Source organism: Chelmon rostratus, chromosome 7, assembly GCF_017976325.1.
Source record: "Chelmon rostratus isolate fCheRos1 chromosome 7, fCheRos1.pri, whole genome shotgun sequence".
NCBI lineage: Eukaryota > Metazoa > Chordata > Actinopteri > Chaetodontiformes > Chaetodontidae > Chelmon > Chelmon rostratus.
In genome coordinates this window covers 22,329,910-22,356,024 of record NC_055664.1, presented here as the reverse complement: position 1 = coordinate 22,356,024, position 26,115 = coordinate 22,329,910, and the positions used below count along the sequence as shown (strand labels likewise).

Genomic DNA, 26,115 nt, shown 5'->3' with positions numbered 1-26,115 from the left:
TGTGAACACTCCAGGAGGTTTCTACTGTCACTGTCAGAGTGGCTTCTCGGGCTCCGTCTGCTCTCCTGATGTAGATGAATGCCTGAAGCTGAAGTGCCAAAACGGAGGAACTTGTCTTCCCACTCAGGATGGATATCACTGTCAGTGTGTGCCTGGATTTGAAGGTAGACTTTGGTATATTAGAAAACAGTCTCTTTAAAAGCTGGGCATTATTTTTATTTTTATTTTTTTTCTAGGAGAAGCGTGTGAGCAGTTCATCGACCACTGTAGATCAACCCCCTGTGTTCAGGGCAGCTGCATCAATTCACAGACAGGGTTTTCTTGTAGCTGCCCCTTTGGTGAGAAAAAAACATAAAAAGGATCAACATTTTTTGGAAATACAGTATGTTTATTTGTTTTCTTGCCTTAAGTTAGATGAGAACATTGATACCACTTTCATATCTTAAAATGATGCTACAGCCAGCTTATCTTAGCACAAAGACTGGAAACAGGGGGAAACAACTAGCCTAATTAACAAAATCAAACAAAGTCATTAAGTTCACCAATTAACCTGCAATGTTTAGTTTGTTTAATTGGCCAGACTATTTTTTGAACTGGAGCCATTTTTTTAAAAGGCAACCGGCAGAGACAGCAGCCACAGGTACGCTCCATTGTTTCCTTGGACAGAGCCAGGCTAGCTGTTTCACCCCGTTTCCAGTCTTTGTGCTAAGCTAAGCTAACCGGCAACTACCTGTAGCTTTATAATTAATTGACAGATAACGAGAGTGGTATCGATCTCATCTTCCAAGCATCTTCTCTATGAAAATGTGTTATTTTAGGAGTCACTGGAGTCCACTGCGAGGAGCACAGCTACGGCTTTGAGGAGCTGTCCTTCATGGAGTTTCCCCTGTTGGACCGCAGGACTAATTTAATCTCTCTAGAGTTCGCAACCGTGCAGAGGAACTCCCTGCTCCTGTTCAACCCTGGAGGATCGTCCAGCCGGGAGTTCTTTGCACTGGAGATACTGGAGGGGGCCATACAGCTCTCTTATGACCTGGGCTCAGGACCTACGAGGGTGCAGACAATCAAACAGGTGGCGGATGGACATTTTCACAGTGTCACTGCAAGGAGGATTGGAAATGTGAGTTTGCAACTTGACAGCACATACACGAGGTTAATTAAACATATGGAACTTATAAGTTGGAAATGAGAGAAGTGATTATGAATAAGCTGATGTGGTGCTGTTTTCATTTCCCAGATGGGTTCTTTGCACGTGGACAACTGCACAGACGTTGAGAGCAATGGATTTTGTTTTTCACACAGTGATGGCAGAGGTTTAGAGAGGTAACCAAGAAGTAATAACTATCCCGAAGTTAATCATTTCTGGTTTTATCCCTTTGTTTAATCAATACTGATTACCTTTCTCTGTCTTTATCTACACCCAGGACACTAGATGTTAGCAGTAATATGACATTTGGAGGACTGAGGACTTTTGAATCTGTTCTGCTGCATCCTGCACAGGTAAAAACCCACGACTTTGTTGGATGTATTCGCAACATTCGTGTGAATGGCATCCTGCTGAGACCTTCAATGGCCCTTGCATCATATAACATCCTTGATAGGTAAGGATTTTACAGTCTTTCACGATATACAGACAATTCATGTTTCCAGTACAATAATAAATAGTGAGGTTCTCTGATTTGAACCGTTTTCAGGGCATGTTGGTGTTGTAGGGAAACAGCATCCCTGAGTTAAGCACCCTCCCTCTCTCCCAACTTATTTGCTGTCATCTCTCTCTTCTCTCATCTGATAAAGACATGGAAAATTCTACTAAAAACGATATTATGAACTTATCTGCTTTTTTATATGTCTGCATTTCAGTAATTTGTCTTTGCAACTCATATGTCTCTTATAAAGGTGTCCTCGAGCAACACCAACACCATGTCACAGCAACCCATGTAAGAATGGTGGCATGTGCCGTGACCGCTGGTCTCACTATTTTTGCGAGTGCAAAAGCTCTTTTGCTGGAATCAACTGTGCCAAAGGTAAAGATACCTTTTAATGTACAGGACTCATTTTTGGTTAATATGCATCTTAACTTTAATTCTCTTTATCCTATGTTCTCTCTTTTTGAACAGAAATGTCAGAGGAGCTTGTATTGCGATTCAGTGGGAATGACTACATTGAGTATGTCATCAAGGAGCGATACAAAAGAGACTACATGCTAAAAGACTGGCTGGATGAGGAAAAAGAGGGAAACACCAGAGACCAAACAGTGATTAACATCAAGTTTAAGACCAAAGACAATGGAGTGTTAATGCTCGTTATCGGACAGACGGGACACGTTATGCTGAAGGTGGGTATGAAATGCTGTTACCCAGAAATGTTCTCTTCTTTACTTTACTCATCTAGTTTTCATGTTTGAAGTGTAAAATTGTTGTTTTTTTCTGTGTAATTTAGATAACAGGCAGAAAGCTTGTGTATGTTTCTAAAGACACACAGTCAGGACGCCTATCAGAGTTCGCTGTGGACTCTCCCGTGGCTGACGGGGTCTGGCATGTCCTCCTCTTGCTCAGCGATGGACAGAACACTTTTCTGCTTCTGGATGGTAAACCAGCCTTGAACATCACTGACCGAAGTATGGATCTCACTCCTGTTAGTGTGGAGAAGATTATTTTTGGTGCGGCTCTGACAGATGATGCAAAGCTCCAACAGTCAGGTAAATTGACAGTAATTTGACAGATTAAATATTTTTTGGAGCGATAATTTGTGAACCATAACTACTGTGTGTAAGACAATTCAAACCAAGAACAGACAACATGTGTGTAATGCTGATTTAGTATATCACTCTAAATACAACCTGGGTGTGTAAACTTACTAAGATATCAGTTTAATTAACGCTGATAAAACTTCTTCTTTTGTGACAGGCCTCACTGGATGTGTGCAGTATTTCAATGTGACCGGTTACACTCTGCCTGTGAGCGGACACGGTGCGATGGTGGACGTCTGGCCGAGCTCGACTCTCGTCCAGTCGAGCTGCAGCTCTGCAGGGGTCTGCCTCTCATCCCCCTGTTCTGAGGAGGACACAGCCAGAAGGGGTTGCCTCTCTGCACACTGTCAAAACCGGTGGAGGTGTGGACCTGCTGTGCAGAGCAGGTCCTGCATCTGTTTAAATAATGTCTCTAACCACGCCTGTGATGTCTGCATCTCTGAAACAGAGAGCCGTGATCGATGCTCTGAGGCAAAGGGCAGCTTGCCTCTGTGGCTCATAGCTGTGATTCTTCCTCTAATATCCATCCTGGTGATTATAGGAATGCTTGTTGCCCTTTGCAGAGTGAGACAGAGGAATGCAAGGTGTCGAAGTAATAGCGCGCCACAGAAAACAGAGCAAGGCACGGACAATGTAGTGTTTTGCTTCGACGACGGCACAACGCTCACAGGTGCTGCATCTGCAGATAAAGAGAAACATGATTCAGTGACTGCTGATCAGCAAAGGTTGAGTGTGGAGTTGTACTGCGATGCCAGTCTGTCAAGCATTCAGCCAATGCCAAAGAGTGAGCTGGAGTATTATGAAATCGGCAGCACCTCCAGTGCATTTCATTCAGATTCGACCTCTCTGCAGCTCAGCTGGCGCAAGCATTTGTACACCACAAAGTGTGTGAAAGCTGAACCTAAACGGTGGGGGGATTTGAGGATGCTGTTCGCTGGATTTAAGACAGAACGCTCCAGTGACGAGAGGGCAAAAAGTCCTACAGACCCTCAAAATGTGCCTTCTCCAAACAAGAAGTTGTTGATAAAGACTGATGCAGAGCAATCCCAACAAACACCGCCTTGCTACAAGAAGAGGTTCCTTCAACCGGAGTTCCTGGAGCCTGTGCAATACCTTACTTTTGAGGAAATTAGCAAACTAAACACTCCTCTGGAGCAGACAATGTCACGTCAAGCATCCCTGAGGTCCGGACCCGCCACCTCGATGATCGATGTCTCATCTGACAGCGAAACAGACAGCACATTCACTGGTGCGGAGTCTGAGCGCGGGCGGTTTTCTATCATCGGTGCCAGGAAATATATACATGAGCAGTCATACCTGTCAGGGGGCAGCTTCAGACAACACGGCATCTTGCCTGTCAGCTCATTCTTCAAACACACCTCTGCATCTACTGAAGGTCAGCGTAAAGCTGAGAGCGCTCCCTCCAGTATGTTTGAGCAATGGGAAAAAAACTTAAATATGCACCTACCTTTTAGCAGCTATGCTCCTGTATTTGAGGATATTGCCTGTCTACCCTCTGAACCCAGTCATAGCTATGATATGCAAAGTGACATAGAGGAAATTATCTAATGGTTGTTATATAGGTTTAGCTTATGGGCCAGGTGAAAAAATATTGCGTTATCTCATGAACAAAGGTTCTGAGCACTAAAATTTCTGATCTTTTCATGTTAAATTAGTAATTTTTTGCTGGTTTTCTCTGAAGAGTTACATGATTTAAGTCTATTTTTACATCTTAAGAGCAACAGGAGAGGATGTATCTGGTAATGATGCTTAAATGTGTAGAAACCATGCATGGACAACGACGCTTAATGTAAACGTCACACCAATGAAGTCTCTCTTCAGTTCCATGTGCATTATTTGGTCCACGAATGTTCAGGATGCTGTTTGCAGATCAGTTTTTTGTACATTAGAAGATGGCACACATGGATCTTAGATGGCACTTTCCCAAAGACACCAACAGAGTGTGTCAGTTCAGATTTGCAGGCATGCAGAACTGTGAAAATTCAAGTTGTGTTTAAGGGTAATGTGTCCTTGTGGAGTGTGACTGGAGAATTGCATGTGTCCTCAAATTAAACCCTGTGTGGCCCTTCAACACATGCTGGCTGTGGACAAAATCGAGTTTACTGTGATGAAACACTATGCTGTAGCCATTGTAAAAAGAAGCTAATATGTCCCTGAGATACACTGTCAAATTCTAAAAAATGGAGATATTAAATATTAAAATCAATAAAAATATAATAGTTATTGGAATCATGGCTACAAGAGAGGTGAACAAAGGACTCAGTAACATTCAAAAACATTTTCCAAGCTCCTGCTGTGACCATCCACATCAGATGTCTTCATCATCTGACGTTAAGTGTAAGATGTGAGTCGACTTGCATCCACGCACTTTATTTTAACATACCCTGATGGTTTGGCTCTATCTAGTGGACAAATTCAAGGCTACATTCTCAGGCGCTCTGTTAAACTGTAAGGCACTCTGGGGATATAGAGTGCACAAAACCTTCGCAAACAGATACGCTGCACAGTGTTTTGCAGATATAAATCTCCCACATGCATATTTTCAAAACAAGGAGAAATTTTGTAATAACGTGTCGACAGTTAGTCTTATTTTGCAGGGTTTTTATTTTGCGTTGAAGTGTGCCAAGCATCATGGTTTTACATTTCAAGAGCTAAAGACAGATACAGGGTGGATTTCTACAAAAATAAAAACAAAAAAAAAAACAGTGAGTTGAGCTTCTGTCATCTATATATTTGTGTGTATTAATAAAATGATCTATTGATCTTGCATTTCACAGATCTGAGGGAATATCAGTTTGAAAATGTCATCAAGTTGCTGGTATAGATACACTGTATGTCTGTGTTTGCTCATTGCCTTCCATGGCACCTTCACCTGAAGCAAAATATTACTGAATACTTTATTATCAACTTTAATTGCAACGCTTGCTTTTCTATTTTTGTATCTCTGTATTAAAGCCTCTTTAATGTCTTTAGTCTTTAAACAGTATATCACTGGATTAACTGCGGCAGGTATGAGGCTGTACATCATGGTAGTAGGGACTTGTAGGAAATTGTTTGCGAGATAAACAAAACACCTCGGCACATAATAAAGGAGTAAAGGCTTTGTGGCGCCTCTTGGTGTGAGACATTTTCAGAACGGCCATGATGACAGAAAAGTAAGAAAAAAATCTGAATGTTAAAGGAACCAAGAGACTGACCAAGCGAAACACTTTTAACAGATCTAACCCTTTCACCACACCCCAGCTTAGTTATTGATATATGATCACAGTAGCACTGTGTGATGACGTTCTGGTCGCAGTAGGGCAAAGTTAAGGCGTGGAGCACAATCCCCAACATGCGTATGAATGTTGCAACCCAGCACAAGGTACAAGCAATGGAAACAGTTTTGTTTGTGATCACAACAGGATATCGAAAGGGAAACCATGTGGCAATAAAGCGATCCAAAGCCATAATCAGCAGAAGTAAAGAATGAATAGCTCCCAGGGCGTGGACAAAATACATTTGTGCAAAGCAGGCTCCAAATGAAGACACCACGTCATTCCACCAGTACACGGCAATGATTTTTGGAAGAGTCACAATGCCGAATGCGATGTCTGTCATTCCAAGGTGAAAAAAGATCAAGTATGTTGGTTTGTGGAGAGCCCTCTCATACATAATAACAGCTAAAATGAAAGCATTCCCAACCACAATAGTGAGGAAAATGAGGAGAAGGAGGACAGACACTGGTCCGTAATACTCAGGCGGAAGTCCACGGAATCCAGTGATAGTGAAGTACTTTACAGTTGTAATATTAGTGTATTTCGTATTGTACATAGAAACAAAAATGACACTGAAATGGAACAAACAGGTCCAGGAGTGAAATTAGAAAAGAGTGACTGAATTAATAACACTGATGTAGTAATGTCAGAGAAAGAAGACAAACTTGGATGCATGTCAGAAGCATGTCTCACCTTGTAAAACCGAACCTGTCAACCTTGGAACAATCTTGATGTCTGTGCTGCTTTATACTATGAAGACCTCTGGTTTAATGATGTACGTGGAGATTAAGACTCAGAGCAGTCTGCACCCATGAGGTCTCAACTCTGTGCTGTGGTTGACCAGACGGTTGAATGTGGCTTTCCTAATACTAGACTCTCCTCATAGAAAACTAAAGTGACACATTATTGACAGTTTAATGAATGTCTGCTCCAATTTCTCCATCAGTTTTATCAGAAGATGTTGCGAGTGGACTGCTTGTGACTTTTAATGTCAGTGTAAATTCATATTCATCTTCCATAATAGAAAATTATCACTAGGTTGCCTCCTGACATTTTCAACTAAGATGATTCACTTGAATAACTTTTACTTATTCTAGCAAACATTTTCTGCAGTCAAGAGGCAGAAACATTGGATGTCTCTGTACTATGGGCCTGCGAGAAGAAAATTGTCCTTGACATTTTGGGAAATACCCTTGAAGTCTTTTGCAGCCTCACGGTGTTCAATGAAACTCCTGCACCACACCACCAAACCACTGCACCAAGCCAAGAAAACAACAACAACAACAACGGATTAAACATATAACGGGATAATTTGTCACCTCTTGTGGTGCTGCTAGGCCTGACAGGTTTGCTGTTTCCCTGTTTCCACAAGTTTTTGGACACAAGATGCTAGAAGAAAATGTGTTTATACTAATAACTTTTTAAAATACATTTTATTTATGCAGTTTTCAAACAATGCTACAAAAGACTTAACAATTAAAAAGCAACATAGAGAGAACCAACATGTAAAAAATGTAAGTAAGTAAACAATAAGATGAAACATTTGCGACAATAGGATGGTAAAGCTGGCCTTCCATGTGAATTTGAAAATGTGGTAAAAGTGAATTCTGATGTGGCTCCTGACTCAGGCCAGGAGATCCAGAGCTAAGAGACCCAGAAAGAAGAGGCTCAGTCAGCCTTACTAACATGGCGTGCAGTCAAAGCAATCAGGCAATTAAGTTTTTCCGCTGATATTAATCTTCCTAATTAACAATTTCTTCTTCAAGTTTTCTTTGATATCCTTGGTTTTGAAGCAGTATATTATTGGGTTGATGGCAGCAGGTAAAAGGCTGTACAGCATCACGACAACGATGCGAACTGGAACGCTGAAGGTGAAGCCCACGTTATTTGCCAGGTACACGAAGCACCTCGGCATGTAATACAGAAATGTGATGAGAAGCTGTGGGGTGCACGTGGACAGAGTCCTGATGCGGCCCTCGGAGCTGGACATCCGCAAAACAGCAACGATGATGAGAAAGTAGGAGAAGACAATAAAACCCAGAGGCACCAGCAAACTGAACATGGCGAGACCAAATGCGATGATCTGGACTCCTCTTACGTTCTCACATCCAAGAGCTGTTATTGCTATATGGTCACAGTAGCACTGTACAATAATGTTTGAATGACAGAAAGGCAACGTAAGAGCATCTAAAACTATACCCACCATCCATGATATCGGCATAAGCCACGATATTCCACAAAGCACAGAAACCGTGGAGTTTGTGAAAAGAGCCGTGTAACGCAGCGGAGTGCAAACTGCAATAAAACGATCAAGAGCCATCACCATCAGAATGAAAGAGTGAGTCGCCCCTATAAAATGAACAAAATACATTTGTGCAAAGCATCCATAGAATGAAATAATGCTGTCGTCAAACCAGTACTTTGATATAATCTTTGGCAGAGTGACAGTACCAAATGTTAAGTCAGTTAATGCCAAGTGGCAAAAGATCAGATATGTAGGCTTTTGAAGAGACCGTTCACATTTAACAAACACTAAAATGAAAATATTCCCCACAGCTATAGCCAAGAAGAGCACAAGAAGCAGGACGGACACAGGTCCATAATATTCCGGCGAAAGTCCAGGAAATCCGAGGATGAAGAAATGTTTAATCCTTGTTACATTTGTGTAGAACATACTCACCTGAACTCACAATAACAACCTATCAAGGAGAAAACACAAAGATTGGAGAGGGTATTTAATGTGCACTTAAATGGAGAAAAATAGCAAACAACATGGATTATTCACAATAGAATAACAAACAGGAGAGAAAGCACAAGCCATGACAGTGTGACTGATGTTTTCTGTGGAGGATCCTATGTGTGAATCTTACCTTGTAAAGCTTACAGCAGATCTGCTTGCATGAGCCAACTGCAATATCTCCACCTAATATGTGCTGAACATCTGACATTATATTTGATGTGAACGGGTAACTTCCAGAGGCTCATGATCCCAAATGAGTTCCACCTGTTCCCAGCCTCCTTCTCTATGCCCACCCACCTTAACCATGAGCCAATCTGTGTCGTCTGTGAACGTTGTTGATGAACATACATTCAGTATCAACATTTTTGCAGCTTGGCGGGTACGTTAATTATGCTAACAAAGTAATTTGCTCAACATTATATTTCCTTCAAAATGTTTTTGCAATCAGTATATAAATGTATTTTCTGTGAGACCGTGCTCCCAGTCGAGATTTTCTTTACAGAGCTGTTGTTTATAATGATGTTGAATAAGAAACTGACAATTCATCTCATGAATTAAATGAAAAAATCTAGTTGAATCATTAATGTCTCTTAACAGTTGGTCTCCCTTCATTCTCAATCACGTTGTTCCAGTGAAAAGTAGAAAGCTAAAATCAAGCAGTAAATGACAAGATCAGGCCAATTATCTGCCATTACACCCACATAATAATCAGAACTCCAAAATCTTATTGAAGATCATCAGTTCGGTTCTCATTGGACCAACCAGCGCAGATCTTGAACCTGGACAGGAAAATTTTCTGCCCATTGAAGTGAGAAGATAGAGAGTATTCTGTCTCAAATTTTACCACAATAATCTGCCCATCAACAATCATCTTGTTTCCCTCAAGCAGTTTCAAACCGTGAATATCTCGGCTTTAGGTAAATTCTCAGATGAAATCATTCACCTGTGTTTTAAATATTCCCATTAAGGCGTTAAAAGTTAATTTCCTCAACATTGGTCCTTCTGTTTTATTGAATTGTTTCTTTAGCTGGTAAACCAGTGAGTAAAAAAAAACAAGTGTGTGTGTGTGTGTGTGTGTGTGTGTGTGTTTAAATCATATTACTGAATAGGTCCAACTGATTCAAGTGTTGAAAGTGAAGTTTGCAAATGGTCCAGTCTGTGTGAAAGTTTTCTGAGAGGTAATATTTAGCTGCTGAGCACAGGGTGGAGCCCCACTGACCCCCACATCTGTGAACAGTAAACCCACACCTGGTGCTGATCAATCCATTACTCATAGATAGGAGAATGGATGATTGCCACCACTCCACGAATGCAGTGTGCTCGGTACTTTTGCTGTTGCACATTTATATGTGGGGTCAGGATGTAATTTGGAGTGAAACAAGTATTATTATTATAAATCTTGATTGCGAACACGCTGCTTTGGCTTTGGACTACAGCTGCAGTGGCTCGTTTAGTGCCCAGAAGATATGAATGAATGAAAATTAATAAAAAAAACAAACGCCCTTTTGAGTGAGTTAAAATAAACTTTAATTGTGAAGTCCTATCATAGTTTAAACACAGTCTTATCTCTTCCTATTAGCTCATCATTTCCATTGTATGACACACAGTCAGTATTTGTTAAGCAATAACACATGGAGTTACCACAGAGTACCACTGACATACCAGCATCATCTGAATTGCTGTAAAATGCATGCTTTTATCATCAGGTCATTATTAGAATGAAAATTTTACCTCTATTCCAATCCTAGATGTCTTCAGCTTCTTTATCAAAGTCTGCTTGATGTCTTGAGTCTTGAAACAATATATGATCGGATTAACAGCAGGAGGGAAAAGACTGTACAGCAATATCAATAAAATGCGAATATCTAAGCTGAATGAAAATCCTACAGTATTTGCTACATAAACAAAACACCTGGGCAGGTAAAAAAGACATGTGATGAATATCTGTGGGCTGCAAGTTGATAAGGTTTTCTTGCGCCCTGCGGCGTTGGACATTTTCAGAATAGACACAATAATGGAAACGTAGGAAAACAAGATGAATGCAAGAGGAAGCAAGAGACAAAACATGGCCATACAGAGAGTAGTGACCTGTACAATCTGAACATCCTCACCACACGCCTGACTTGTTATAGAAATGTGGTCACAGTAGCACTGAGCAATGACATTTGACTTACAGAAAGGTAAAGTGAGGGCTTGGAGAACAATGGTCACCATCAAAGGCAGCGGTATGAACCAGGCAAAGCCACAGAGCACAGATATGATGTTGTTTGTGATCAGTGCTGGATAACGCAGGGGGATACATATGGCAACAAATCGATCAAGAGCCATGACCAACAAGATGAAAGAAGTCACTGATCCCAAATAATGAACAAAGAACATCTGTGCAAAACAGCCATAAAATGAAATAATGCCATCATCCAGCCAGTATTTTGATATGATCTTTGGGAGAGTCACGGTGCCAAATGTTAAGTCATTCAGCGCCAAGTGGCAAAAGACCAGATATGTCGGTTTTTGCAGGGACTTCTCACAGGCAACAAATGCTAAAATGAAAACATTTCCGACTGCGATAGAAAGGTAGATGAAGAAGAACAGAGCTGACACAAGCCCATAATACTGAGGTGAAAGTCCAGGAAATCCAAGGATGGAGAAGCTTTTCATCTTTGTGACATTGGAGTAGATCATTATCACCTGTTTCACAATCAGCACCGAGACAACGACAGCCCTGAAAAATGGCAGTCAGAATTCATTAGATGCAGCATATCAAAAGTAACACTGAACATAATAACAATGTACCTCTGTACCTTATCAGAATGCATGAGAACCAAAATTTCCCAATGATAATAACACTTGTCGTGCAAAACTTACCTCACCTGCACAAAAGCATGCACACTTTGTCTTTTAATAATCTAACAAAAGGGTTTCTGACAAATATATAACAAACAAAAACATACTGTCATGTTTTCCATTCATACTCCAAGGAAGAGTCTTACCTTTCAGACACAGGCCATCAACTAAAAGCTGAGTCGATGTCTGGGTAACAGTTAATATCTGCTCCAGTGAGGTGTTTGACCATGCATATCCTCAAAGGGTCATATTCTCAAATGAATTAAATGAGGGTGCCCAAGCAACATAACGGTATGTTCTTCCTGAATCAACAATTCATTGAAAATGTGCATAAAGGTGAAAACAATTAACAATTTGGAGCAATATATGACTCAAAAAGGCTACCCTTAATCTACATTCAGTCTGGTGAATTGGTGGCTGATTCTTCCAAACAAAATTCATAAAGATATTACTGAGGTTCTCATTAACCATGAACATATACACACTTAACTGCCTTGACATCAGATGCTACGCTGAAATCCATAGGTGCTCCTGAACATAACACTACCATCACTGTACTGTACGATCCTCCACCCATACAATTTCATTTCACACTGGAACTTCATGCATTTACATGTAGAACTGACAATTACCCATATTAATATGTTCACTAACAAAATTGTGGATCAATGCAATAAATTTTTTTGTGCTTGAGTTTGCTGTAAACCAGTGTGAGCAGGCAGAAACACAAGTGCAATTTCATGCCGACATACTGTATTCACCAACACTGCACTGTGCTACCTGTGTGAAACACAACCACAGCTGTGCCACTGCGCAAGTGCCACAAAATGCACCACAACATTTTTGTCATCTACAGTCTGGTTTCTGTGGGTATGAGTGTGTTTAAGAACTAATTTTAAAATTGTTATCTTTGCTTAAATGGACTTGTATGGATGTTAACAGTTTTAACCAATATGTTATGTATTTGCTCAGTGGAAGAAAAACAAGAGGTTTGATTTCAGTACAATTTACGAAAAAAACACTGGGAAATGGTTAATGAGTATTGACGTGATAGCTTCTCATTAAAAAAATACACTACAAGACAGTATATTACCATTAGTGATTACCAAAATATCCCTAAATTAACGTATTGGTGTGTCATTTGACATGCATTAATCGGCGCTCATAGAACAGAGCAGACACACAGCACAGGCAGAGGAAGCAGTCGAGGTTCAGTTCTGATGTACTTCCATGTGCTGATCTGGGAGCAAATGTGGAAAAAAACCTACTTTTCTGGAGAGTTGATGAGCATCGTAGAGGTGGAAATGAGGAATCATGTTGCTGATTTGAACGGTTTGCTTCAGTTTAGCTCACACATTTGTAATCTGTGACTGCATTGATTTGTTTTTTTTCCTCAGATAAGTGATCGTTTGTGTCGGTGATCGTCCTTCATAACTCTGTAACTTCAGTTCAGCCATTACGAGCACCTTTAACCAGGTTAATCACTTCAGCCAAGTAAGGGATAATGTATAGTGAGCAGGTTCCTATGGAGAAATAAACCCCCACAGGGTGACATAAAGCCCAATGTGTCGGGGATGTCTGTTAGTGCTCATGGCATGCGTAACTTGCACATCTGTGAAGGAGTCACCAATGCTGACAGCTACTTTTAGGTTTTGGAACAACATATGCTGCCATCGAGGCGTCTTTTTCAGCAACATCCCTGCTTTCTCCAGCAAGACAAGTCACCTTCTGCACGTGTTACAGCAGCGAGGCTTCGTAGTGAGTGCAGGCACTAGACTCTCGCTGGGCCATGGCAGCGCCCCTGCTCACATTGAGATTAAATAAGTGAAAAAGGAAAGCTTTGTACTTTATTACTGTGAAATATCCAAACCGAGAACAGAGGGGTTGTGTGTATTATGAGTATCACTGGTTTCTTTGTATTCCTACATCAACACATACACAATAATAATGTGTCTCTTTGTTTCACCCCCCCTCACACAAATACCCAAACACATGAAGACACCGTGTTCATCTGTTCAGTGTCAGCACTGTTGTTAGTTCACATCAGTGAGATCATCTGGCATTTTGAAGGGACAGAATAGCTGCACATATTTAAACTGGCAATAATGAACGAAGGTTGCAAGTTACATTAGTTTATATGATATTATTGTCTTCAGGGAAGGAAGAAACCAGAAGTTAGGATGTATTTTAACATTAAATGACAGGGATGATAACGTCCTAATCAAATTTTAATAAGCTTGTTCAATAAGACAAAAATACAACAACATTTTTGTCAAAAGTTTACATTTAATCATTGGCTCAAACATTGTTCACAATTCTCTGGACATTAATTACTAAAGTTGCGTTCATTAAGAACAGGCTAGGCCATGCATACGTTTTTAAATGGAAACAGTGTTTTAATTGATCAGTTAAATTGATTGATTCCACATATAGACTTAAAGGTAGTGTACCAATAACTTCACTAAATGGATAGAGATCATATTTGTAATGACATATTTTGCCCATGAAGTCTTGAGGTGACCATTACACTATGTGGAAGTTGATATCAGATAGCAGTTTTCCGTGAGGAGGTGCAGCAAAGAAATTGGGAGAAACAGCTGATTGAAATTACCAGCAATTAAAGTTGGAGATGAAATATGAAGGCCAAGCTGTGAAGGTGGGGCTCGCCTTTAATGTCACAAACTGTCTGGGACAGAAAAATCCTGCTGTTGGTTGATGGTGTGCATTCTGCCTCATGTGCCAGTTTTCCATCAATATGAAAGTTTTATCTGTATTCCAATTTTAGTTTTCTTCAGCCGCTTCATCAACATCTGCTTGATGTCCTGAGTCTTGAAACAATATATGATCGGATTAACAGCAGGAGGGAAAAGACTGTACAGCAATATCAATAAAATGCGAATATCTAAGCTGAATGAAAATCCTACAGTATTTGCTACATAAACAAAACACCTGGGCAGGTAAAAAAGACATGTGATGAATATCTGTGGGCTGCAAGTTGATAAGGTTTTCTTGCGCCCTGCGGCGTTGGACATTTTCAGAATAGACACAATAATGGAAACGTAGGAAAACAAGATGAATGCAAGAGGAAGCAAGAGACAAAACATGGCCATACAGAGAGAAGTGACTGCAACTATTTTAACATCCTCACCACACGCCTGACTTGTTATAGAAATGTGGTCACAGTAGCACTGAGCAATGACATTTGACTTACAGAAAGGTAAAGTGAGGACATGGAGTACAACAGCTACCATCAAAGGCAGCGGTATGAACCAGGCAAAGCCACAGAGCACAGATATGATGTTGTTTGTGATCAGTGCTGGATAACGCAGGGGGATACATATGGCAACAAATCGATCAAGAGCCATGACCAACAAGATGAAAGAAGTCACTGATCCCAAATAATGAACAAAGAACATCTGTGCAAAACAGCCATAAAATGAAATAATGCCATCATCCAGCCAGTATTTTGATATGATCTTTGGGAGAGTCACGGTGCCAAATGTTAAGTCATTCAGCGCCAAGTGACAAAAGACCAGATATGTCGGTTTTTGCAGGGACTTCTCACAGGCAACAAATGCTAAAATGAAAACATTTCCGACTGCGATAGAAAGGTAGATGAAGAAGAACAGAGCTGACACAAGCCCATAATACTGAGGTGAAAGTCCAGGAAATCCAAGGATGGAGAAGCTTTTCATCTTTGTGACATTGGAGTAGATCATCATTTTGAGATTACAATAACAATATTTCAGAACTAAGACATGAAATAAAGATCTAAAAGGTAAAAAAGACTGATTAGACCTGGAAGATATTAATAGCAGAATGTACTCCCAACATACCAGATAATTTAACAGAGATACCCAAAACTCAACTATTCAAAGTGATGCCCTACAGTACATCTGAAAATCACAATATATCCTATGACTCTGATGCTCACCCATACTCAGTTTGAATATGGCTCTTACTTTCCAGACTGGAGTTCAGTAAACCCAATAAAATGCATGTGTGCAAGGCAATAATCAGCCTTTTATCAGGTCTGACGTGACATATCCTCAAAGGACCATAATGTGAATCAAGGAGTTGTGTGTTTTCTTTATTTTTCCAGTGATGAGTTCAGCTTGTGGAGCAGATCACAAAATCTAAAAATACAGGCACTCACTTCAACTGATTTGCATTACCATATACATTTTATAGCACATGCAAATATGTCTGCATAACATTTTTATATCAACATAATGAGGAAACAATTGTATTCAGCGAATGTTAAAATAACTAAACCGTGGTGAATATTTTCATGATTATGATCATGCATCTGGAGGCGCCTTGTAAAGGTTAGACTGTGACCTTGGTTAAATGTTGGAAAAGCTTACCGGAAGGACAACACAGCATGCAAAGACTTTTTCCATTATTTAATCAGAGCCACTATCTTCCCCTAACTAAGTGGCCTAACAACACCCTGCATGGAGGATGCAAACACTGGCGTCTGGAATCACATTGTTTAACAAAAAGGCCCTGAATTAGTCTGTCTAAAAAGCTGCAGCATTATAACTGGGTGCTCTGTCCTTGTTCTAAATTACAGTAAATTGGCATCACTTTATTGGGTTTAATAGCTGAGGCTCCTATTAAGTTTTAATAGTCTGTGCAGAGTCTCCTGTTTATAGAATATGGTGAAAACTAACTGTATGCAGATCAGGGTGATAGATGGGTGTGTATGTATGGGTTTGTGTCTCCTCCTGTACTTAGAATTATTGGTGTTTTAAAGCATTTGATGACCTTTCCACAAAAATCAAGATAAGCAATAGCTTTGTTTTAATTGCCTGGAAATGGCTGCTTTATTGTGGAGTGCAAAGGAAGGACCGAGGAGCCTCACAGTCTGAGGAAAGAAGCTGCTCTGGTGGTACGAGATGAAACCTCCACACCTGTTCCCCCTTTGCCCCTGAAATAAGATGGAGAATAAAACCTACCAGATAGTAATAGTAAAGATATCATCAAATAAAGATGAAAACAGAATAAAGAGAATGCACAACGTAAAACCACTCAAAATGTAGAAGATGGAGCACATAAAAAGCATGAACTCATGTAAAATACGGTGTTTTAAGAGAAGTGCAGCAGTGCATAAGTGCAAAGTGCAGAGGTTTCAGGCCTGTTTTACAAGTTTTTAGATTTCTTTTAAAAATATTTAGCAACCCGGCTTCCCTGACATCCATCAGCAGTGTGCTTGGAGGTCAAAAGGTGATGTGAGTAATTCTGTTCAGAAGGAGAAAACAAGGATTTCGCATTGTGTAACTACCAGCGTGCTGCTACGCCCAGGCAGCTAAATGTGCAACTAATAGGCTTGAAATATCCATTCATCCTGTGTAATCCAGTTCGAGCCCCCTTTGCCTTCTGACAGTAAAACACATGACACACTCCAGCTCACATGGCAGCTTGACTCTTCACTCTGTACTGTAATTTTTGGGGTCAGACCTATTTTAGGCTGTTGTACCCTGCAAAAATCACTGCACATGGTTGCAGTAATGACATCCATGACGTAATTTGTTTTACATAAACATATTTCAAATACTGTCTATATATACCGTTTCTGCATCGTATAAGAAGCCTTTAACCTTCCTTGCAGAATGGACACACATGAGCACTAAATGTAATGCAAACATTACTGGCTAACATACAAAACATCTGGGTTAATAATAGAGCAGGATTCTAATCAGATGAGTCCTGCAAGCTGACACAGACTTGTGGCAGCCTTGTCGAATTTGCTATCTTGTTGTACTGTTGTTAAAGATTACCAGACCTGCTTTGGCATTACTCTATGCGTATATACTGAGAACGTGGATGGTGGAGTTTTTAAGAAGAAGAGGATGAGGGAGAGGATGGCAGACAGCCAGATGTCTATCTGAAGCCTGAGAATACAAGAATTCACTGTTTTGTAATTAATACTAAGAGGAATTTGTGTCTCTATTCTGGAACATAATATATACTGTGATGTGTGTGTGTGTGTGTGTGTGTGTGTGTGTGTGTGTGTGTGTGTGTGTGTGTGTGTCTAAAACAGTAATTAAAATTGAAATGGTCAGTTGGGAAATAGTGTATATGCTATGCAAGGAACACCTAATGATGGCTAATTGGAAGAACCATTAATTCAATAGCGTCAATGTTTAAAAATCCTGCAGGAGTAAAAGCCCCAGTGAGCGCTGAGACTGCTGGTGGGGCAGGAGTGCTAATATCCCAGGTGTTTAATGGTGGTCTCCCTTCGTTGTCGTTCCTCTACGGTGGCCCTGAGAGCTCAATACACTGCAACTTAACAACACACATTGTGTTGTGTTTCTGTGTTTTGGTTGTATTTTCTAGATTTGCTCGATTGTTTCTGTGTGCTACATGTGTTGTTGGTGATGGTGTTTTCTTAATGTGCTTGTGTTTTGTCTGTTTTCATGTGTTTTCTGAAGTTGCAGCGTGTTGACCAAAGACTTGGTAACTCTCTCTCACTGGATCTGTGGACACCTTTAAAAAGCAGAACAAGACTCACTGTTTAGACCTGCTTTTGTTTAGCTTTTAGCATCTATTTAACATTTACACCTTTCTTGTTTGTGGTGTATTTCTTTATGACTGCATTTCTTGTCTTTTATTGTGAATTTTTATGTATATATATGTAGATTTTTAGATAGTATATTTCAGCTTACACTCGTATACGCATACACTGAATAAATGGGACAACTATTTTGCTAATCAGAGTGCATTTTTAATGTTGAAGACTCAGGCAGGTCAGAACCAAACAGCGCTCGCCTCCATGAACAAATATATGTGGTGGCCAGCGAGGCTTCAGGCCTCATGTAACGCTGCCTGACAGTCTACTGACAGCATTCATATTTTGCCTCTCCAGAATCTGTGGAGCTCAATTAAAACATCAATTCATGTGTAAATAGCAAATTAAAAAGTTAATGTTTCCAAAAATACTTGGAAACAATTGGATCAAATGAAGATATATAGTGTTTGCAAATATGTAAGAAAAATATGCAGTTCTGGGGTAAACAGCATTGCGTAAGAGTGTTTTGAGATGAGAGTACACTAAGGGACAAAGACACACACAGAAAGCCTGTACTCACAGAGGCACACCAATCACTCACTTGAGATCGTTATTGGCATGAGACACTAATTAGCTCGTTTGTGTTGTTGCTCGCTGTAAAACAAACACGTCACTCTCCAAGACAGAACTTTCTGAAGGTAACATCAATAGCCAAGCAGACAATAGACAATCAGTATCCACAGCAGTCAGTACTTTCTTCCTGCGTCCCCAAAAACCCAAAAACCTTCAGTTCCCATTGATGTCGATGTGGCTGTCTGTGTTATCAACTGTGACCTGTCGAGGGTGCGCCCCACCACCAGCAGCAAAGTATTCTGGGAAAGGCTCTAAACAGGGTCAGAAGAAGAGTTAGAGAAGGTAGTTAACTTAGAGAAAGGCATTGTCCTCCTGAACTAAGTGGCCTAACAACACCCTGCATGGAGGATGCAAGCACTGGCGCCTGGAATCACATTGTTTAACAAAGAGGCCCTGAATTAGTCTGTCTAAAAAGCTGCAGCATTATAACCGGGCATTCTGTCCTTGTTCTAAATTACAGTAAATTGGCATCCATGTAATGGATAGTGACGTTTTAGCACTTTTAATAAAGCTCAAAATATTGCTTTATTGGGTTTAGCAGCTGAGGCTCCTGTTAAGTTTTAATAGTCTGTGCAGAGTCTCCTGTTCATAGAATATGGTGAAAACTAACTGTATGCAGATCAGGGTGATAGATGGGTGTGTATGTATGGATTTGTGTCTCCTCCTGTACTTAGAATTATTGGTGTTTTAAAGCATTTGATGACCTTTCCACAAAAATCAAGATGACAAATAAGCGATAGCTTTGTTTTAATTGCCTGGAAATGGCTGCTTTATTGTGGAGTGCAGAGGAAGGACTGAGGAGCCTCACAGTCTGAGGAAAGAAGCTGCTCTGGTGGTACGAGATGAAACCTCCACACCTGTTCCCACTTTCCACATCAGTCTGCAGCACTTAATACCAGATTGTTAAGCGTCTTTGTTTGACATTTGCTTCTCAGGCAGCTGTCAACCATTTTTCTTTAATTTGAATGAACAAGTCAATTTCTGACACTCATTTAGAGAGCAGAAGTCTTTGACAGCCAATGCAAACAGCTGCATTTAGCACAAAATGTGTACATTAAGCAGAAGCTTTCAATCTCAGTTCCTCTAGAATCAATGCGGTTTTTCATTTGATCTACAGAGATAATGAAAACAACTGACACCGTATGCATTACTTTGAAGCTTGCATCATTCCAACTTTAGCATTTTTCAGTCTCTTCATCAAAATATCTTTGATGTCCTTGGTTTTGAAGCAATATATGATCGGATTGACAGCACAAGGAAGAAGACTATACAATAATATCAATAAAATGCGGATGTCCAGGCTGAAAGAAAATCCTATAGCATGAGCTAGATAAACAAAACATCTCGGCAGGTAGTACAGGCAAGAAATGACTAATTGCGGTGTGCAAGTTGATAAGGTTTTGTATCGTCCCTCCGTGCTTCGCATTCTCATAACTACTGCAAAGATGAAAATGTAGGAAAAAATGACAAATGAAAGTGGAAGCAAGAGGCTGAACATTGCGAAACCAACGGCGACAGCCTGAACATACTTCACGTCTTCACCACATGCCAGGTTTGTGATTGAAATGTGGTCACAGTAACACTGTGCAATGATGTTAGAATCACAATAAGGCAAGGTAAGAGCATGATATGCAATCGCCATCATCCTGAGAAATGTCCCAATCCATGACAACCCACAAGCAATAGACATATTGTTGTTTGTAATCAGAACAGGATATTTAAAGGGAAGAAAAACTGCAATAAAACGATCAAGGGCCATAATCAGCAGGAGGAGAGAATGAATTGCTCCTAAGGAATGAACAAAATACATCTGAGTGAAGCAGGCACCAAAAGATATTAACTTGCTATCCCACCAATATCTGGATATCATTTTCGGTAAGGTCACTGTCCCAAATAACAAATCATTCATTGCCAAGTGACAGAAGATCAGATACGTTGGCTTGTAAAGACGCCTCTCAAGCCCAACAAAAACTAAAATAAAAATGTTCCCAACAAGGATGAATAAGTAGGTGAAGAGAAGAAGTGCAGACGCAGGTCCATAATATGCTGGGTCAAGTCCTGGAAATCCAATTATCATGAAGTCTTTGACTGTTGTTGTGTTCGTATAAATCATCATTTATGTGTTAAAATGTGCAAAATATATGCAAAAAATACCCACCATCATCATTCAAACAGTGTCTATAGGTAGTCTTTAAGAATGTAGTCTAGCTGTTTTCTATTACCTATGAAGTGTAATTTTTTAGTTAGAGAGTTTAGAGGCAAATCCCAACCCTGAGAATGAAGGTTACAGTGCACCTCAAACAAAGCTGGATTCTACACATCTTTTAAATGCTGCTTTAAGAATGACGACACGAGAGAGTTGGGTGAGATCATCTGTTTGCACTATGCAGAGCGTGCAGTCCCTCTGTAGTTGTTGGAATCTGAATGAGAATAAGACTTTATTCATCTACCTTCATTAATAATAGTAATAAAAAATGATAATACTGATAATAAACTGTCTTTTTATAGCACCTTTCGTACAAGAAATGCAGCTCAGAGTGCTTAACAACAAAGAAATCACATGCACCAACTGCTTCAAATCAAAAAGAATGAATGAAGATAAAAACAGGAATAGAAAATTAATATGAAATAAGATGGAGAATAAAACCCACCAGATAATAATATTAAAGATAGCATCAAATAAAGATGAAAACAGAATAAAGAGAATGCACAACATAAAACCACTCAAAATGTAAAAGATGGAGCACATAAAAAGCATGAACGCAAGAAAATACAGTGTTTTAAGAGAAGTGCAGCAGTGCATAAGTGCAGAGTGCAAAGGCTTCATGCCTGTTTCAGGAAGTCATAGCTAGTGTTACAAGTTTTTAGCTTTCTTTTAAAAGTATTTAGCGACCTGGCTTCCCTGACATCCATCAGCAGTGTGCTTGGGGTGAAGCTGACAAATTACTTTTGTTGTGGAGAGAACCTAAACTTCTTTGCTGGAGGTCAAAAGGTGATGTGAGTTAATTTAAACACAGTACAGTGTATATAGTACAGAACAGTAATTCTGTTCAGAAGGAGAAAACAAGGAAACAAGGATCATTTTGGATTTTGCATTGTGTAACGACCAGCGTGCTCCCAATACCCAGGCAGCTGCTTTTAACCTGATAACAGCTGTGTGAGTCCTGTGTGACACATAGCCAGAGCTCAGATAAAGTGTAGGTCAGAATTTAGGGGTTGCTTGACGAACAGTTTGGTTCCCAGGAGATTTAAAAGACTCATGCAACTTATTCATTGTTGATATATATTTTGCAATAAATGTACAACTAATAGGCTTGAAATGTCCATTCTTCCTGTGTAATCCAGTTCGAGCCCCCTTTGCCTTCTGACAGTAAAACACATGACACACTCCAGCTCACATGGCAGCTTGACTCTTCACTCTTGTCTGTACTGTAATTTTTGGGGTCTATTTTTGGGGTCAGACCTATTTTAGGCTGTTGTACCCTGCAAAAATCACTGCACATGGTTGCAGTAATGACATCCATGACGTAATTTGTTTCACATAAACATATTTCATATACTGTCTATATATACCGTTTCTGCATCGTATAAGAAGCCTTTATCCTCCCTTGCAGAATGGACACACATGAGCACTAAATGTAATGCAAACATTACTGGCTAACATACAAAAACATCTGGGTTAATAATAGAGCAGGATTCTAATCAGATGAGTCCTGCAAGCTGACACAGACTTGTGGCAGCCTTGTCGAATTTGCCATCTTGTTGTACTGTTGTTAAAGATTACCAGACCTGCTTTGGCATTACTCTATGCGTATATACTGAGAACGTGGATGGTGGAGTTTTTAAGAAGAAGAGGATGAGGGAGAGGATGGCAGACAGCCAGATGTCTATCTGAAGCCTGAGAATACAAGAATTCACTGTTTTGTAATTAATACTAAGAGGAATTTGTGTCTCTATTCTGGAACATAATATATACTGTGATGTGTGTGTGTGTGTGTGTGTGTGTGTGTGTGTGTGTGTGTGTGTGTGTGTGTGTCTAAAACAGTAATTAAAATTGAAATGGTCAGTTGGGAAATAGTGTATATGCTATGCAAGGAACACCTAATGATGGCTAATTGGAAGAACCATTAATTCAATAGCGTCAATGTTTAAAAATCCTGCAGGAGTAAAAGCCCCAGTGAGCGCTGAGACTGCTGGTGGGGCAGGAGTGCTAATATCCCAGGTGTTTAATGGTGGTCTCCCTTCGTTGTCGTTCCTCTACGGTGGCCCTGAGAGCTCAATACACTGCAACTTAACAACACACATTGTGTTGTGTTTCTGTGTTTTGGTTGTATTTTCTAGATTTGCTCGATTGTTTCTGTGTGCTACATGTGTTGTTGGTGATGGTGTTTTCTTAATGTGCTTGTGTTTTGTCTGTTTTCATGTGTTTTCTGAAGTTGCAGCGCGTTGACCAAAGACTTGGTAACTCTCTCTCACTGGATCTGTGGACACCTTTAAAAAGCAGAACAAGACTCACTGTTTAGACCTGCTTTTGTTTAGCTTTTAGCATCTATTTAACATTTACACCTTTCTTGTTTGTGGTGTATTTCTTTATGACTGCATTTCTTGTCTTTTATTGTGAATTTTTATGTATATATATGTAGATTTTTAGATAGTATATTTCAGCTTACACTCGTATACGCATACACTGAATAAATGGGACAACTATTTTGCTAATCAGAGTGCATTTTTAATGTTGAAGACTCAGGCAGGTCAGAACCAAACAGCGCTCGCCTCCATGAACAAATATATGTGGTGGCCAGCGAGGCTTCAGGCCTCATGTAACGCTGCCTGACAGTCTACTGACAGCATTCATATTTTGCCTCTCCAGAATCTGTGGAGCTCAATTAAAACATCAATTCATGTGTAAATAGCAAATTAAAAAGTTAATGTTTCCAAAAATACTTAGAGAAAACAATTGGATCAAATGAAGATATATAGTGTTTGCAAATATGTAAGAAAAATATGCAGTTCTGGGGTAAACAGCATTGCGTAAGAGTGTTTTGAGATGAGAGTACACTAAGGGACAAAGACACACACAGAAAGCCTGTACTCACAGAGGCACACCAATCACTCACTTGAGATCGTTATTGGCATGAGACACTAATTAGCTCGTTTGTGTTGTTGCTCGCTGTAAAACAAACACGTCACTCTCCAAGACAGAACTTTCTGAAGGTAACATCAATAGCCAAGCAGACAATAGACAATCAGTATCCACAGCAGTCAGTACTTTCTTCCTGCGTCCCCAAAAACCCAAAAACCTTCAGTTCCCATTGATGTGGATGTGGCTGTCTGTGTTATCAACTGTGACCTGTCGAGGGTGCGCCCCACCACCAGCAGCAAAGTATTCTGGGAAAGGCTCTAAACAGGGTCAGAAGAAGAGTTAGAGAAGGTAGTTAACTTAGAGAAAGGCATTGTCCTCCTGAACTAAGTGACCTAACAACACCCTGCATGGAGGATGCAAGCACTGGCGCCTGGAATCACATTGTTTAACAAAGAGGCCCTGAATTAGTCTGTCTAAAAAGCTGCAGCATTATAACCGGGCATTCTGTCCTTGTTCTAAATTACAGTAAATTGGCATCCATGTAATGGATAGTGACGTTTTAGCACTTTTAATAAAGCTCAAAATATTGCTTTATTGGGTTTAGCAGCTGAGGCTCCTGTTAAGTTTTAATAGTCTGTGCAGAGTCTCCTGTTCATAGAATATGGTGAAAACTAACTGTATGCAGATCAGGGTGATAGATGGGTGTGTATGTATGGATTTGTGTCTCCTCCTGTACTTAGAATTATTGGTGTTTTAAAGCATTTGATGACCTTTCCACAAAAATCAAGATGACAAATAAGCGATAGCTTTGTTTTAATTGCCTGGAAATGGCTGCTTTATTGTGGAGTGCAGAGGAAGGACCGAGGAGCCTCACAGTCTGAGGAAAGAAGCTGCTCTGGTGGTACGAGATGAAACCTCCACACCTGTTCCCACTTTCCACATCAGTCTGCAGCACTTAATACCAGATTGTTAAGCGTCTTTGTTTGACATTTGCTTCTCAGGCAGCTGTCAACCATTTTTCTTTAATTTGAATGAACAGGTCAATTTCTGACACTCATTTAGAGAGCAGAAGTCTTTGACAGCCAATGCAAACAGCTGCATTTAGCACAAAATGTGTACATTAAGCAGAAGCTTTCAATCTCAATTCCTCTAGAATCAATGCGGTTTTTCATTTGATCTACAGAGATAATGAAAACAACTGACACCGTATGCATTACTTTGAAGCTTGCATCATTCCAACTTTAGCATTTTTCAGTCTCTTCATCAAAATATCTTTGATGTCCTTGGTTTTGAAGCAATATATGATCGGATTGACAGCACAAGGAAGAAGACTATACAATAATATCAATAAAATGCGGATGTCCAGGCTGAAAGAAAATCCTATAGCATGAGCTAGATAAACAAAACATCTCGGCAGGTAGTACAGGCAAGAAATGACTAATTGCGGTGTGCAAGTTGATAAGGTTTTGTATCGTCCCTCCGTGCTTCGCATTCTCATAACTACTGCAAAGATGAAAATGTAGGAAAAAATGACAAATGAAAGTGGAAGCAAGAGGCTGAACATTGCGAAACCAACGGCGACAGCCTGAACATACTTCACGTCTTCACCACATGCCAGGTTTGTGATTGAAATGTGGTCACAGTAACACTGTGCAATGATGTTAGAATCACAATAAGGCAAGGTAAGAGCATGATATGCAATCGCCATCATCCTGAGAAATGTCCCAATCCATGACAACCCACAAGCAATAGACATATTGTTGTTTGTAATCAGAACAGGATATTTAAAGGGAAGAAAAACTGCAATAAAACGATCAAGGGCCATAATCAGCAGGAGGAGAGAATGAATTGCTCCTAAGGAATGAACAAAATACATCTGAGTGAAGCAGGCACCAAAAGATATTAACTTGCTATCCCACCAATATCTGGATATCATTTTCGGTAAGGTCACTGTCCCAAATAACAAATCATTCATTGCCAAGTGACAGAAGATCAGATACGTTGGCTTGTAAAGACGCCTCTCAAGCCCAACAAAAACTAAAATAAAAATGTTCCCAACAAGGATGAATAAGTAGGTGAAGAGAAGAAGTGCAGACGCAGGTCCATAATATGCTGGGTCAAGTCCTGGAAATCCAATTATCATGAAGTCTTTGACTGTTGTTGTGTTCGTATAAATCATCATTTATGTGTTAAAATGTGCAAAATATATGCAAAAAATACCCACCATCATCATTCAAACAGTGTCTATAGGTAGTCTTTAGGAATGTAGTCTAG

General features: G+C 40.0%; 4 protein-coding genes and 1 pseudogene across 4 annotated transcripts; all 5 read right to left on the bottom strand.

The window, feature by feature from the left end:
• Window positions 1-4,999: 4,999 nt before the first annotated feature.
• On the bottom strand, window positions 5,000-8,089 carry LOC121609310 (annotated as a pseudogene).
• Window positions 8,090-10,480: 2,391 nt separating this feature from the next.
• On the bottom strand, window positions 10,481-11,449 carry LOC121609561 (olfactory receptor 52E8-like). The gene has a single exon (XM_041941226.1). The coding sequence runs from the start codon at window positions 11,447-11,449 to the stop codon at window positions 10,481-10,483; it is 969 nt and encodes a 322-aa protein (XP_041797160.1).
• A 2,912-nt stretch (window positions 11,450-14,361) lies between these two features.
• Window positions 14,362-15,333, bottom strand: LOC121609336 (olfactory receptor 52E8-like). Its single transcript, XM_041940932.1, has one exon. The coding sequence runs from the start codon at window positions 15,331-15,333 to the stop codon at window positions 14,362-14,364; it is 972 nt and encodes a 323-aa protein (XP_041796866.1).
• A 4,572-nt stretch (window positions 15,334-19,905) lies between these two features.
• On the bottom strand, window positions 19,906-20,871 carry LOC121609309 (olfactory receptor 52K1-like). Its single transcript, XM_041940899.1, has one exon. The coding sequence runs from the start codon at window positions 20,869-20,871 to the stop codon at window positions 19,906-19,908; it is 966 nt and encodes a 321-aa protein (XP_041796833.1).
• Window positions 20,872-25,054: 4,183 nt separating this feature from the next.
• LOC121609308 (olfactory receptor 52K1-like) lies at window positions 25,055-26,020 on the bottom strand. The gene has a single exon (XM_041940898.1). It carries the CDS (start codon window positions 26,018-26,020, stop codon window positions 25,055-25,057), a length of 966 nt encoding a protein of 321 aa, XP_041796832.1.
• Window positions 26,021-26,115: the final 95 nt, after the last annotated feature.

Excerpts from the sequence above, each read along its gene's own strand:
- LOC121609561 (XM_041941226.1), bottom strand. The coding sequence starts at position 11,449 with ATGATCTACTCCAATGTCACAAAGATGAAAAGCTTCTCCATCCTTGGA.
- LOC121609336 (XM_041940932.1), bottom strand. The coding sequence starts at position 15,333 with ATGATGATCTACTCCAATGTCACAAAGATGAAAAGCTTCTCCATCCTT.
- LOC121609309 (XM_041940899.1), bottom strand. The coding sequence starts at position 20,871 with ATGATTTATACGAACACAACAACAGTCAAAGACTTCATGATAATTGGA.
- LOC121609308 (XM_041940898.1), bottom strand. The coding sequence starts at position 26,020 with ATGATTTATACGAACACAACAACAGTCAAAGACTTCATGATAATTGGA.